Here is a 16,172-nt window from a genome sequence, read left to right on the forward strand (position 1 = left end):
GTAAGCGGGGGCAGCGGGGGAGGCGCCGTCCGGGCGGCGGCGGCGGCGGCACTTAGCCCGCGGTCCCCGCGCACCCCGGCGGGGCCGTGACCGTGACCGGGTTCACTTTGTCTCCGCAGCTCTCCGGCTGGCCCGGGCCGCGCCGCTCTCGCCTGGGTCCTGCGCCTTTGAGGACAGCGCCTGCGGCTACGAGTGGGACTACGCGCATCTGCCTTGGGCGCTGCACGGCGAAGGTAAGGGCGCTGCGAGCCCGGGCGTGCGGGGCTGCCGAACCTCCCCCGGAGCCCCCGTCCCGCGCTGTGTCACCTCGCACCGGTGCCCGTCGGTGCTGTGTACCTTTCCCCGCTCAGGTTCCTCCACGCGGGTTTCTTTCTACGGGATGCCCCAGAAACCTCCTTCGTATTGCTTTCATTTTCCTTTGGGCAGATCTACTGTAGGGAATATATGCTTTTCTTAGAAAGGCACTCATCTGTCATATTCCTGCTAAGCAGAATTGCTTTTTCCCTAACAATATTCTGGATCCAACTTGAGAAGTGGATGTGTTTTCAGTGTAGGAGATAGTCTGTGAACAGTATCTTCATGGCATATTCAGTTAAGTCTTGTGTTTTGTGATACCTACAATTCAGATAGAAACATAGGTGTTTGTATTTGATAAGCAGTATCACACGTTATTAAGACTGACATTCAAAGGAACAAAATTCAGTGATGATATGGAGGTTCCCTGCAACTGTTAACTCCCATCTGCTCAGTTTTAGTGTTAGAGTGAATGTGAATAGAAGAAAAACAAATGTAAATACAACGTAGTTATACATAGGCATTTTAAAACTATTATTATTTTGGATAGCACTGTGGCCCTAATGTCATTCATACAGTGAAAGTTGTGTTCATTGTGTTCAAGGGACTGTGAGATTCAGAAGCATCTAAGCTCCAAAGCAGGCATCAAAAATAGCAACTCGAGTGTGGATACAAAAGAGGCAGAGAGCCTTCATCATTCCTCATCAGTGCACCGTTAAAAACAGGAAGATGCAATTCATCATTCCACCTGTCACCCAACTTATAATGAAGCTTATAATGTTTTTAACGAAGCAAAAGTAAGCCACCATAACCATTAATTTTCACATTAATCATTAGGGTTTGGGAATGCCCAGAGTACTAAGTTAGAACAGGCTGGGAGAACATAGTGGTTTCTTGTAAAAATGATTTATTCTTCTAATTTATTTAAAGATGCATAGATTCTCCTGTTTTTTTGAAGATACTGGTAAAAATCTACTGACCGTTTGCACTCCTTGCTGTGCCATGTCGCGGGCTGCCAGGCTGCGGAGCAGCACTTCCCCTCTGTGATTTATGGGCAGCACATGGCAGAGGCACTGATTCACTATCCAGGAACTGTGAGACGCTGTGAGTTACATCTGCAGAAGTGGGCGAGAAAAGCATTGTGCCCATCCATGCCACAGTGCTTCCAGAAACAGGGAAGTTTGATCAGGTTTGAATCAGCAGCAGTTGGTATTCTTTGGCCCTGCAGAGCATTGTTTTAGCTGTAGTTTGCTTCTTGCATGCCAGTGGCTAATACTGCTGATTAGCTTCTGTTGTTGTAGATCTTTCTTTTTCAGAGATATGTAACTACACTGGGAGGGTATGTGGTATACCAACACTCTCAATCAGTGTAGTTCTGTCAGCATTTCCGTTATAAGCCCTTTTTTTTTTTTCTTCCACTGCAGTCTGTAGTTTAGTCAGAGTAAGTCATTCCATACACTTTGCATGCAGGTTAAAAGCCTCTTTGGAAGTGCGAACTGTGAAGCTACATCTAGTTGGCAGTATTTCGTCCAAATGGACATGGCATGTGTGCCAAATCCATCTTCTGTAGATGCTCTTTTACTCAGTAAAACTGCTTCTGGTGGTAGTACCAGACTCTGGGATTTGCACTTCAGTGTGTGTGTATGTGTGTGTGGTAATTTGCTCGTATAATAGAGGAAATTAAGAATGAGAGTGGCAGCCTATTTTCCACGTCTGCATGCACTACTTCAAAATTTATTATTCTAAAATGTTATTTGGAATATAGTTGTATCTGACTTGCAGTATAAGTTATTTTGTCTTATAAATCTCTTGGTAGTGTGGTCTTGTGCCAAACTGTCAAGATGATGTAAATACAAGTAAGACTGTGTCCAGAAATTTCCACTCCATACTTGAAAGTTTTCTGCCCTGTTGCCAAGGAAGCCAGTATCTTCTGAAGGGCCAGATGCAGATAGGAAGTACGAGGTTGAATTTTACTTCTGTTTACAGCTGTGCATGCTCACTTTAACTGATAGATTTCTAAGGATCAGATGCTTCTTAAAAATATCTGTGGCTGCTTTTTAGTATTCTGGTAGTACTACAAAAAGAGATATATTGTGTGTTTATACTTTTTATAATAGAAAGGTTTTGATTTTTTTTTTTTTTTGGCTTATGTTTTGATCCCTGTAATTGGCTGAGGTTTTAGAACATTTCAGTCTGAGTGCAAAAAGACAACCAGAAGAAAACAATACTAACATGGGTAGCTGTTCTGATTTGCTCAAAAGTGCAACAGATGAATTTGTGTGTACAATGGACAGAGTAAGCAACTCTGCAGGCTTCAAGTGCCTCTTTAGTACAGGCAAACTAACATGTTCTACTCTAGATTCAGAGGTATAGGCATTGCTCCCATTCTAGGATGAATATTCCTGCATTCATGAGGCCTCTGAAAAGGAAATCTGTGTAAAAAAAGTCCAGATATGTCATAAGACAGCTGATGAGAAACTTAGAAAAGAGATATGTATTCATCACGACTGTGGTACTTTAAGACAGCTGAAGATCTTAAATGCTGTATTATTTAGCACTAACATTGGCGGGTAAATTTAGCATGAGTTCATGCTCAGTTATTTTGGGTTATATAGCTTTGCAGATGCCAGTTTCTACAGGAATGTACTTCTGTGTCAGCATTAGAGATGTGTTGTGAATGAAAGACACAGTTAATCTTTATACAGTGTAAAACTTCATATGATGAGATCTCATTGAATAATCTTGAGGTTTTTTGAAGCAGATCAAATATTATTTCAGGAGGCTCATGTCCTTTGTAAATATAATGACCTTCTTTACTAAGCAGAAGATAACTTACTTTCTTTATACACTAAAGCAAGGAAGATATAGCATTAATAGGCAGTTATCCTGAGCGGTAGACCCACTTGAAGTGAGAGTAAGAAACACTGTCTTCAGTCAGTTGCAGTCATTCTGTGGGGTTGGATTTTTGCCTTTTTTGCTTTCTCAGCCCTGTCCAGCACACTCCTTAACCTGACTGTAAGAACATCCTGCTCACAACAATATCGTAAATAAGTTTCATTAGACACAATAACTATGGCATACCTGTTTTTGTGACTCTGGAAAACCTGTTAACATTTTTTGCCAAGAATAGCTGCACAGCATTTTGTGTGCCTGTGTTTGTGGGTATCTTTTATTCTCAATCTCTTGTCATTTTAATGGATACCATTTTAATAAAGCAAGAAGTAATGTGCATTTGGGCTGTCAACTCAAATTCCCCCCAGTGAAGTTTGTGCTGCATCTGTTTGCTTGGATTTAAGCATTAGATAAGAAATGTGTTTATTAACCCTGCAAACTATAGGAATTAGTGTTCTTTTATCTTTTCTATAACCTTATATCTTATACCTCTTATACCTCTTATATCTTTTCTATACCTCTTACCTCTTATATCTTTTTTATAATGTTCTATTTCAGAGCCAATGTGCTCTGAAAAGCAGGTGATCTTTGTCAAACGTGCCCATGCACTGCCAGCATCAGTGAACATGGAGATAATTTAATAGCAGTATCAGTAGATTGTCTCCGTCACCTTTTCTCTTCTGCAGACTGTTGTCAAACAGCATTCAGTATCAACCTATGTGGGTCACTGAAAGTAATGCCTCGAATTTATTTCCATGGAAACTACAACAGATACACTAACAGTATTTGATAAATTCTTAGTTATAAAACACTATTTTTCAACATAGACACCACCATGAACTATACATTTCACCAGCGATGAACAAGAGCCTGCATACTGTGCTCACAAAAATTTGCATCAGCAGAGATGACCCACTGTTTTGCAGCTGCAGTTATAGCACTGTTGCTCAGAAAATGTTGTCCATTTCGTCTGTCTTTCTTTCACTGGCCCAAACAGGTGGAAGTCAGCAGGTACCAAATCTGGACTATGTGATGGATGGTGTGTGGTAAGGCAGTCCAGCCGAGACTGGCAATATAATCTCTGGTCTTCAAACTGGTATGTAGCTTGGTGTTACGGTGTTGCAAGAGAAAGGTTCCTCTTCTCTGGCCTGACTGTGGAGGTCTGTGCCCTCAGCTCAGTCAGTGCATGATGTAGCAGTCAGAACTGATGGCTTATTCAGGTAGCAGGAAATCCAGAAAGATCACCCCTTTCCTATCCCAAAAGGCAATGCACGTCATTTTACCTGCTGAAGACTCTGATGGATATTTCAGATGTCACCACTTCATGGACTGCTGTTTTGACTCTAGTTCATATTGGTAACACCATATCTCATCACCACTACTGATGCAATGCAGGAAGCTATCACCTTCAGTTTCATATTGGTTCAACAGGTCCTGACAAACTTGTATACAGTGTTCTTTCTCTTCCTGTGTGAGCATTTGTGCAACTCAGTTGATGCAAACTTTGTGATATTTCAGCGTTGCTACCCTCATTTTCAACACATTGAGGCTGATCTAATGTTCCGTACATCTCTGTGCACAGTTCTGTGGTTGTAATCTGCACAAATCTGCAATTTGCACAGATGGGCTTATTGAGACACTCTTGATTTAGTGGTGTGATGGCTGTGCATGGCCATCTGGAACATGGCTCGTCTTCCATGTTGCTGTTACCAAACACACCATGCACCACCTCACTGTGCTCACATCCATTGTTTGGTCTCCATAAATGTTCAGCAAGTGTCAGTGAATGTCAGTGGGTGCCATTTTTTCCACATGGAGGAATTCAGTGCCACACCTTTGCTCCATAGACACTCCATGTCCAACTCCATGTCTGTCAGACTGCCCTTCTGCTGTCATCCATCTGTCACACATCAACAAAACATAATGGAATATTGGTCGGAAGGTTCAACTTCTGCTGACTTATCACCAACATTCACTTCTGATGTCGTGGGCAAACATGATAAAATAGGAGGCATTACTTTCAGACCAGTCCTTGTAGAATGAGTTATGTGTCACTGAAATGCTGAAGCTATAACTGCTAGTTGATGCAGCTGTAACACATCTGGCTCTTATGTGCTAAATGCACAATTCTGTGTATTGCTTTCCTTCTAAAATTCTGGGACTTTGTGTAACTCAATATCTCATGTCTCAATGGATATATTTTTAGTAATGTGTACTTCAGAGTTTTAGAGGAAAGCTTTCTCTTTCTGCAGTGAAAGAAGTCCCATTAAAATTAAAATAAAATAGTTTTCATTCAGAAAAGTGATGTAATAAATCATAGTGTATTTTACAATTGCCTGATTTTCTTCTCCATAAACTGTGTTCATATTTTGCTGGACTACTCCAAGACTCTAATTTTGTGATTTACTCTAAATGGACATCAGTCAGATAATGGTTTATGATAAGCAGATAAACAAACAACATTGAATCTTTTAGCATCTCTGGATCACAGAATTATAGAATGGCTTGGATTGGAAGGGAACTTAAATACAATTAGCTCCAAAACCCTGCTGTGGGCAGGTTTATCATCCACCCCATCAGGCTGCCCATGTCCCTATGCAATCTGGCCTTGAATGCCTCCATGGATGGGACACCCATAGTGTCTCTCGGCAGCCTCTTCCAGCCTGACCACTCTCTGAGTGAAAAATTCCTCCTAATATCTAATATAAATCTGCCCTCTTTTAGTTTAAAACCATTCCCGCATGTCTTACTGCTATCAGACTGTGTAAAATGTTGGTCTCCTTCCTGTTTGTAAGTTCCCTTTGAGTGCTGGAAAGAATCAGTGAGATCTCTCCAGAGCCTTTCCTAGACTACCTCAGCTCCCTCATCTTTTCTTTCTGAGAGAGGTGCTGCAATGTCGGAGAAGGGTCTTTGTGGCCCTTCTTTGGAACTCCCCCAACAGCTCCATGTCTGTTATGTTATTGAGGCCCCATGCTTGGACTCAGTACCCTAATGGGTAGTGATAGGGAGTGATGTTTCCCTTTTTCCAGTCACTGGGGACTTTGCTTGACAGACTTTTCAAATATTATTGAGAGTGGCTTGGCAACCACCTCAGGCAGTTCCTTCAAGACTTTGGGATGCATGTCATCAGGCACCATAAACTTGTACATGTTCAGTCTTACATTGCGATCTCCAACTTGTTTTAAATCACTAACGATAGTGGCAGGAAATGAAAGTTTGCCTTTTGGAACATACTTATCATGTTACTTGTCATACTTACCATATTTAGCATAGTTTAAAATGGTTTTAAAGTAGAACATAATTTCAAGAGGCAGAATGCTATCCTGGGAGAACAAATAAGTCAGGAACAAGGCTAGCAGTGTACAGAACCTCTTATCTAGATGTGGCTTGTCCAGCTGTGCCATTTGATTTAAAACTGACTTCTTTTAATCTGAACTTTGTCATCTTGAATGCCACATCAATAGTGTTATAATATGTGGAGTAATTAAACAGGTAATCAGTAGTGATCCTGTATCTTGCCATTCAGCAAACACAGCATCTGATATGTGCTCTCTCTTGCTCAGTTATAAACCTTTTGGCAGATATATTGGCATATCAGTAGTCTCTGTTTTCTTCACATCTACTGGCAGTACTTTCCTGTATATAGAACAGTACAGAATTTCAAAATGTCTCCGTAAAAGTAATATAGTATTGCTGGCTTTGTAGAACCCTCAGATCATCGAATTAGAGGATGAGACAAGTGTTTGTATGTATTCATGATAACAGTGTAATTGGAAGAAAAGTAGGGGGTAATATAGAGAGATTTGGACAACCTTGTACCTGATCACAGCAGAACCAAGCTAGCATACCAAATGCTAGCTCATTGTCAGAGTTTACTGCTTATAAATCCTCTATGGGAGTTATGTGGGTCTTCCCTAAATATACCCTGGGCATTTGTGCCCTGAGTACTCTAATGCAGAGTGGAAAAGGCATGAGACCGGGCACATGATCTGTTTTATCTTGAGCTCATAATTGAAGTGTTTGTCTGTCTGTAAAAAAAAAAAAAAAATAATTGCATTTTGAGTAACAATTCTCCTCAACAGTCAGTCCAAAGGACAAAAAACAAAAACAAAAACAAAAACAAAAACAAAAACCAACCACCTTTTGGTACAAGTGTCTTGTACTTATTTCTCCTTTGCCTCTGATGCCATGGCTCCTGTGCATTACATTTTATTACACAGCTGCGTCTCTTGTGTTTGAGTTAGCTTGCTTTTGTTTTGCAATTTTCTTGTTAAAACTATCAACAGCTTAATAATACTACGTATGCTACTATGTAGGATTCAGCCTTGTCCCAGCCTCACCCTTGTCTTGTTGACATGAGTAGAACATCTGACATTGTGCTTTCCCAAGTATAACTTCCTGTTCTGGGCTTCCAAGTAGACATTTATATTGGATTATGTCTTAATTATGGTGATTAGCTCACTTTTTGCTCAGTTTGTGCAAAAAGATGTCCAAGTTCACATTCATGGAGGGCTTCATCAGCAGCTGGCTCTGCATGAGACTTCTGATAAGTCTTGACTTTCAATTTGCATTGGAGAACAAACAAATTCAAAGTTATTATCGGTGAATCACTGCATGAGAGATGAGTTTCAAAGCATTTCTCCTTGTCCGCAGGGTAGAAATGTCTTCAGAAGTGTATTTTCACTTACAGCTGCTAGTGATTCAGCACTTACAGAATCAACAAACTATTTTAGTGCATTTTACACAGAGCTGTGGAAGACAGAGAGGACAGCTGTTACAAAATTCTTGTCTGAACGTACCTGTGACTGCTCACAGCAGACTGGACTTCATTTATCTTGTAGACAACTGACAATAGGTAATTTACCAGAAGAATTTGAACAACCTCTCCAAGAAACAAGCAACTGTGTGAGTGCAAAGAGTGTTTGGGATAGGTGTTGGAGGTTAAAGTAGCTTAATCAAACAAGATGCTGATGTACTACCCCAGAGCAAAACTGATTCTCTCTGGGTAACAAAGTTTTTAATTCTAAGATAAAACAGTTTGTGCTGATAATGCAGCACCATAAACCACATTTACTGGAAAATGGATTGCAGCTTCACATGTGCCAACCGTGCACATAAACATGAAAATCTAGATATGAATCTGTAGTAATCACTCTATATAAGACTTCAGCTTACACAGACATATCCTGGGCTAGCTTTGAGTTACCATGGAATTGTATGTTTTGGTTGCATTTGTACAGCTTCTCCAGAGAAACCACACCTTGCATGAACTGGCAAGATGACCATGCCCCAAATCTGTGTGGAAAGGCTATAGAATCTGAGGCTGCATCAGACAAACACTGAAGCTTTGTGCCTGAAATGACAGCTACTAAGGCTGACTGATGGAAAGGATAGGGCCTGAGGTTAGGAGATCTGTCCAGCTTTGTGCTGTTTTGTTCTCCGTTAAGAGGAATTTATCAATAGAAATATATATAGCCAATGTAACTCCAGTGCTCAAAAAGGGCAAGGAGATCTGGTACAGGTCAGTCAACCTCACTTCCATCCCTGAAAAGGTGATGGAACAACTTGTTCTGGATAGCCTCTCCAAGCAGTTTGAAAGAGAAGAAGGTTATCAGAAGTAGTCAACTTGGATTAAGCAAGGGGAAATCATGCTTGACCAACCTGTTAGCCTTCTATGATCTAATCACTGCCTGGGTAGATGGGGGGAGAGCAGTGGATGTTGAGTACCTCAACTTTGGCAAAGTGTTTTTCACTGTCTCCCACAACATCCTTGTTATAGAACTTGGAAAGTGTGGGATAGATGACTGGGTGGTGAGATGGACTAAAGACTGGCTGACTGGCAGAGCTGAGAAAGTTGTCATCAGTGGTGCAGAGTCTGGTTGGAGATTTGTAACTAGTGGTGTTACTCAGGAGTGAGTGCTGGATCTGATTCAGCATCTGCATCCATGGCCTGGATGAAGAGGTAGAGACCAGTCTCAACAAGTTTGCTGATGGCATAAAGCTGGGAGGAGTGACTGACATGAGGGAAGGCAGTGCTACTATTCAGCAAGACCTGGACATACTGGAGAGTTGGGCAGGGAGGAATCTGATGTGATTTAACAAGAGCAAGTGTAGATTTTTATACCTTGGGAGTAATAACTGCATGCATCAGTACAAGTTAGGGGATGACCTGCTGGAGATGGGCTTTGTGGAGGAGGACTTGGGGGTCCTGGTGGATGACAAGCTGATCATGAACCAGCAGTGTGCCCTTGTCCAAGAAAGCCAATGGTATCCCAGAGTAAATTAAAACAAGCAGGCTGAGGGAGACGATCCTCCCTTTTACTCTGCCCTGGTGAGGCCAGATTTAGACTACTGTGTCCAGTTCTGGGCTTCCCAGTTCAAAAAAACGGAGTCCAGCAGAAGGCCACAAAGATGAGAAAGGGCCTGGAGCATCTCTGTTATGAGGAAAGGCTGAGTATCCTGGGTCTGTTCAGCCTCAGTAAAAGAAGACTGAGGAGGGGATCTGGTTGATGTTTATAAATAATCTACAGGGAGCTGGGAGGCAAATGGATGAAGCCAGGCTCTTCTTAATAGTGTGTAGCGATAGGACAAGGAGGAATGACCTAAAACTTACATGTGGAGGAATGTCTTTACTTCTTTAAGAATGACAGAGCACTGGAACAGGTTGCACAGAGAGGTTGTGGAGTCTCCTTCCCTTGAGAGATTCAAGACCTGTCTGGACACCTACCTGTGCAACCTATTTTAGGGCGCCTGCTTTAGCAGCGGTGTGGGATTTGGTGATCTCTTGAGGTCTCTTCCAATCCCTGTGATTCTGTGATTCTGTAATATTTTCAGCTTCTGTTATGGATGGATGTGGACCTTATTGTTGAATTTGGCTAAAATATCTTTATAAACCTGCAATATCATGTGCTGAAAACAGCTGGAAATATCTTCAATTTTATGGAAAATGAAAGATTTAAAGGATTTGAACTGAGGTTTCTTTCTAGCAATTTCAGGGTACAAGCAGAGCATGAATTTTTATGTGCAGGCAATGAATGAAACTGCTGACAGGCAGTCTAAGCCACTTTGTGGTCATTGAGCTTACTGCTCTGCATAGGTAATTATCCTGAAAAAGGAGAGCCAGCTGTTTGCCAGTTTGTTTTTCTGAGGGAAGTGGAAGAATAACTGTCTATTTCTACAATAAATTATGGAGTGTGGGTCAAGACCTGTACTGAGTTCAGAAAAAAAGTTCATGCTTACATGGAAGGGTGACCACAGATGTCTAAGAAGCATTTTTGCTAGTAAAAATATCTTATTTGTTCACTTTGTGTATCAGGCTCTTGCAGAGTTGTAGTAGAATCAGCCTGAAAATGTCCTTATAATCTTATATAGAATGTTATGAATTATAGAATCACAGAATCCATATAGTTGGAAGGAACTTTTGAATGACTCTACATCTGGACACAGTACTCCAGGTGAGGCCTCAGCAGTGCAAAGTAGAGTACCTCACCTCCTGCTGGTTATGCATCTTTTGATGCAGCTGAGGATATGGTTGGCTTTCTGAGCTGTGAAGGCACATTGCTGACTCATGTCCAGCTTGTCATCCACCAGTACCCCAGAACGTATTTAGCAGGTCTGGCCTCAATGCACATGTAAGACCTTGCATTTAGTTTTGTTTAATGTTACGAGGTTCACCTTGACCTCTGCTCAGGCTATCTAGTCTGTCTGAACGGCATCCTATCCCTCAGGCATGTTGATCACAGCATGCAGCTTTATGTCATCTGCAAAACTGCTGAAGGTGTACTGGACCCCTCTGTCAGTGTCACTGATGTAGATACTGAAGAGTTATCGGTCCCAGCACTGACTTCTAAGGGACACCACTCTTCACTGATCTCCATCCAGACATCGAACTGTTGACTGCCACTCTGGGTTCTGCAGCCACTTCTTCATCCAGAACCATGGAGATGTGGCAGTAAGGGACATGGCTCAATGGGACCTGTGGGATGGATTGGGGTTGGACTGGGTAATCTCATAGGTCTTTTCCAATCTTAACAATTCTATGATGATATGATATCTTCACAATTTGTAGAGAAGGATGTTGTGGGGTACAGTGTTGAAGACCTTACTGAAGTATGACATCAGAGATTCTTCCCTTGTTCATTGATAGAGTTACACCGTCTTAGAAGGCAGGCAGGTTGGTAAGGCAGGTCTTGCACTTGGTGAAGACATGCTGCTTCTCCTGTATCACCTTCCTGTCTTCTGTATGCCTTAACATGGCTTTCAGAAGGATCTGCTCCACAATCTTTCCCAGCACAAAAGGGAGACTGACAGGTAGGTATTTCCCAGGGACGTCCTTTTTACCCTTCTTAAAAATAGGTGTTGCCTTTTTTCCAGTCACCAGGGACTTTACTGGATTGCTATGACTTCTCAAGTATCATTGAGAGTCTTGGGGACTGTAACAGCCACTTTGCTTAGGACTCTGGGATGCATCTCATTAGGACCCATAGGCTTGTCAGTGTTCAGATTCTCCAGGTGGTCAAACATGATTTTTGCTCACTGGAAGGGACGTTGCTTCCCCAGTCCTGTCCTTCTGAACCAAACTTTTGAGGACTGTGTGACAAGCAGTTATCAGAGAAGATTGAGGCAAAAAAATTGTTGGATACCTCAGCCTTCTCCTTGTCTGTTGTTGCCAGCTTGCCTGTGTCACTCACTAGCGGGGATAAAGTGGAATCTTTGAAAGCTTCTTGCATTCCCCTTCCTTTATATATTTTTTTATAGTAGTGTCACTGTATCACCATGCTAAGACCTTTCATCCTTAGCTGCCATTTGCAAGAGCAGTACAAGCCACACTATGATTAGTTGGCTGACTAATTAGTTGATTAATTAAATTAGTTGAATTTATCAAACAGGATCAAGAATCCTAAATCTCAAGAGTATGTGCTTAAAAAGAAGGAGAAATTCACCTTTAATCTTTCAAGTTTTACTTATTAATATAACTTTGTAACAGTTATATTAATAACAGTTATATTAATTAACAGCATTGTAGCAGAAGGTCAAATAAAAGGTCAGTCTAGTCATCTATGTAACTTCATATGGTACTTTGATTGCTTAGAAGTCTCTGTATCAGTTAAAAATATTTTATCACTTTCCTTTAAGAAAGTGGGCATCTTTTGCCTTGTTTCTCCTCATGGTTCTAGTCACCAAATATTCAAGACCTTACTTGTACAATAATAAAGCCAAACATTCCTCAAATATTATATAATAATTAGTGTCTGGCACCGTAAAAATACTTTTTGCTAAACAGATTATTTCTTCTATACTATGCAGCTGTTCTTGCAGCATGTTTTCTTTTGGCAGAGATGGTTCAAGAAGAATTTATCAGACAACTCCAGTAGTCTGGGTAATTTTGTTGGTGTACTTTGAAAGTTGTTTTAAATAGAGGTAATCTCTGATAAAGCATGAGCTGTGTGTTACTAATGCTCAGTTCTGAAAGCTTTATGAGTCCTCATATGGAAAGGTCCATGAGTCAGAGTAACTAGATTTCTGTGTGAAATATCAGTCAAAGTCTTAGGCCTAACACAGACTTCACAGTTCTCAATTAGTGAACCATTAAAATACTTTAAGAGACACTGCTCTGACTGTATGCATTTCTTCACATTTGCTGGACCGTTACGCAGTATTTCATACAAAAAATGTCAGAAGAACTTCAGAAATGTAGTTCATCTTTTTGAAAGGGTAGATAGTAGCAGGACAACGGGAATTGGTTTTAAGTTGAAGGAGGGAAGATTTAGGTTGGATGTCAGGGGGAAGTTCTTTACAGAGAGAGTGGTGAGGTGCTGGAACAGGCTGCCCAGAGAGGTTGTGGGTGCCCCATCCCTGGAGGTGTTCTGGACCAGATAGGATGGGGCCCTGGGCAGCCTGGTCTGGTATTAAATGGGGAGGTTGGTGGCCCTGCTTGTGGTGGGAGTGCTGGAGCTTGATGACCCTTAAGATCCCTACCAACCCAAGTTATTCTATATTTCCATGATTCTATGAAATGGAAGTGCAGATTTTAGGTGTTGTATTGCCAAACTATAGTGAATTTTCAAAGGAAGTAATTTTTTTTTTTTTTTTTGGTGTTACATCATATAAACTGATTGAAACTGTTCTGAGGGTGTGATTGCTGCTTTGTCTAGCACTCAAGTTAGACAAAAGTCAAAGTAGATTTTGGTGTGATAACAGAGTGAATGCTCCTGCATTCAGTTTTGAATCAGATGCAAACAATGTCTGGAAGTTAAAAGGGCCAGACAGCCTTTCTATTTTCTCTGTGAATGAGTATTTCACTGTTCTCTGATAATAACATTAAAGGTCATATTTTAATACATTTTAAGAACCAATTTCAGATTAACTTTTAGAAAACTTATTAATGATGAGCAGATCAGACGTAGAGATGAATTAACTCAGTGTCCATTGTCACTCTCTGATTAATTTGTAGATCTTGTGAGGAAAAGGTATCTCCTTTTATTGGCCAATTCTACAGTTGCTGAACCACGTTTCATTCAGGCTGAAATATGCTTTTTTTTTCACAGTTCAGAAGCTGTAATGAACATGACCTGAGAAACCCACTGGAGAACATTGTTGTCAGGAGGTGGAACATTACATTCTGTAATGCAGGACTCTGAAATATGAGAAGGATGCAAACATCATTGTATTCGTTGGGATTTTACATCTGTCTCCTCACTCCAGTAGCAGATGATGAGGTTCATGCCTCACCATGAGAACCAAGGCTAGCCTCAAGTTCGTATTGGTAGCCATAAGGAAAAGTCACTGTTGAGTTAAAGTCTTCAAAGGTTACTGCAAGGCTTGCAAGCACTGGGTAGTCCTTTGGGAGAACAGTTCATGTTTTTTGTGCTGTGGTAAACTGAAGTATGCTAATTGTTTTCCAGTGTGTTGCAAAAAAATCATGAGGTTTTCTGGGCATAGTCTGAGAGCAGTAGGGTAGAAGGAAGTCATAGAACCAGGGTCTGTAATGGGAGGGACACAAATTCTTTATTGCATGAGGTAGGGAGAAGTCAGGTCTGAGAACAACTGTGGGAAAGTCAAATGGATATTGCATATTTTTCTCTGGCAATGTGTCCATCATGTTGTACTACTAAACATCACAGGAGTCTCGTCCCCTCAGAGGAGAGAACGTGCAATCAGCTTATCAGAGTTGAAACCAATGAGTTCTGCCTTAGTTTTTCCATTCTTCATATTTTTTTGCAAGAAGATGATAATTTAGTCTGTGGCACATTTTCTTTGGAAATCAGTAATGCTGACTTTTTTGGGAAGTTATAAATGATATTCTGACTTTTCCTGGACTTTGTTTCCTGTTTTGGATGCTGGCAGATCTTGGATGGCACAGCTTGTTTGCACTGACTGGATATAATAGTATCCCAGCTAGAAAATTTTGTCCTGCATTTAGATTTTTCATATGCTTTTTGTGTTTCAGAAATTTCTTGATTTTGTTAAGTTCATATACATACACATGAATACAGTGTTTGGTGTTAAAGGCTTTTTGTAGAACGTCTGAATGAAAGAAAATACCAAAGGAAAAGACAGTAGGAAAAACTGCTTTTCTTTCCTTAAAGAAAGATGCATTTCTCTTCTCACAAGAGAGGATATAATTAATGAGCTTAATCAATGGGTTCTGTATTTAAAAAATCGTTCTGAAGCAACAGTGATTATTATTACTGTTGTTATTACCACTGACATTTGCAAGACCGTATTCTCAGAGGTGTAGTTACAGGGAAAGCAACAAGAGCTGCAGCCAAGGTGTGGGTGATGTAGAAATACGTAAATATGCCTTGTGGCATGGCTGCTGCAAATGGATGAGAAAAATGGCCAAACACACACTTTACAACTGCTTTCAAAGAGGAAAACAGATAATTTGTCTCACTGGTGTACTAAGGCACCTTAGTTTCAAACAGTTTAGAAATAGGAAGTCTTGGCTTCTCTTGCTGGAAAACTAACTGGAAACTTAGTTGCTGAAGCTATGGCATTATAAGCAGTGAGAAACTGTTAAACAAAGAAAGAAGGCTTCTAGTCTTATTGCGATTCTTTTTGAATACTTTCAACACCTATTTACATTTCATGCATCTGGAAGTTCTGAAGGTTTTTATTTTATTTTATTGTTGCTGTTTGACTTTAAATTGCTGTAAGTTCCTCATAGAGAAACTGGTGAATATGAGTTGGGTGAGCATGGTGGATTGAAAACTGAATTTACAAGCTCAGAGGGTGGTGATCAGTGGCACAAAGACCAGATGGAGGCCAGTAACCAGCACTGATCACAAGGGGTCAATTCTCAGACTGACTGTCTGCCATCTTTACTAATTATCTGTGTTGGATGGGATAGAGTGCACCCTGAGCAACTTTGCTGATTGCACAAAACTGGGGGGAATGTCTGATGTGCCAGAGAGTCATGCTGCCATCCAGAAGGAACTCAACAGGCTAGAAAAATGGGCTGACAATAAGGTCACGCAGTTCGACAAGGGAAAAACTTAATGCACCTGGGAATGAGCAACCTTGGCCACCTATACAAACTGGAGGCTAACCAGCTGGAAGGCTGCATTGCAGAAAAGGTCTTTGGAGTCCTGCTGTACACCAAGTAAAGCACAAGTCAGCAGTGTGTCCTTGTGGCCAGTGGCATTCTGGTGTACAGTTGGTGAAATGCTGACAGGATACAGAGGAAGGTGGTAGACCCAGTGCCAGTGAGGCTGCAGCTGCAGTACTGTAATCCAGTTCTGGGCTCCCTGACACAAGATAGACATGAACACACTAGAGAGAATCCAATGAAGGGCCACAGAGATGAAGAAAACACTGGAATGTCTCCCCTGTGAGCAAAGCTTGAGACACATGGGAATTTTCATCCCTCAGAAATAAAAACTGAGGTGCCTCTCCAGAAAACAGAGCTAGGTACTTTCTAGTGGTGCCCAGGAATGGGACACAGTGGACATAAACTGAAACATGAAAGCTTTTATCTGAACACC

General features: G+C 41.1%; 1 protein-coding gene across 1 annotated transcript in view; it reads left to right on the plus strand.

Moving 5' to 3' along the window:
- The window catches only part of MAMDC2 (MAM domain containing 2), a 64,541-nt gene that overhangs the window by 486 nt on the left and 47,883 nt on the right, over positions 1-16,172 (plus strand). Inside the window, exon 2 of the mRNA XM_042826735.1 lies at positions 6-233. Within this exon, the coding sequence (XP_042682669.1) occupies positions 6-233 (228 nt within the window). The remainder of the gene's footprint in view (positions 1-5; positions 234-16,172) is intronic.

This window comes from Centrocercus urophasianus, unplaced genomic scaffold (assembly GCF_019232065.1).
Source record: "Centrocercus urophasianus isolate 14NV4802_14NV808 unplaced genomic scaffold, USGS_Curo_1.0 seq_27, whole genome shotgun sequence".
In the NCBI taxonomy this organism is placed as follows: Eukaryota; Metazoa; Chordata; class Aves; order Galliformes; family Phasianidae; genus Centrocercus; species Centrocercus urophasianus.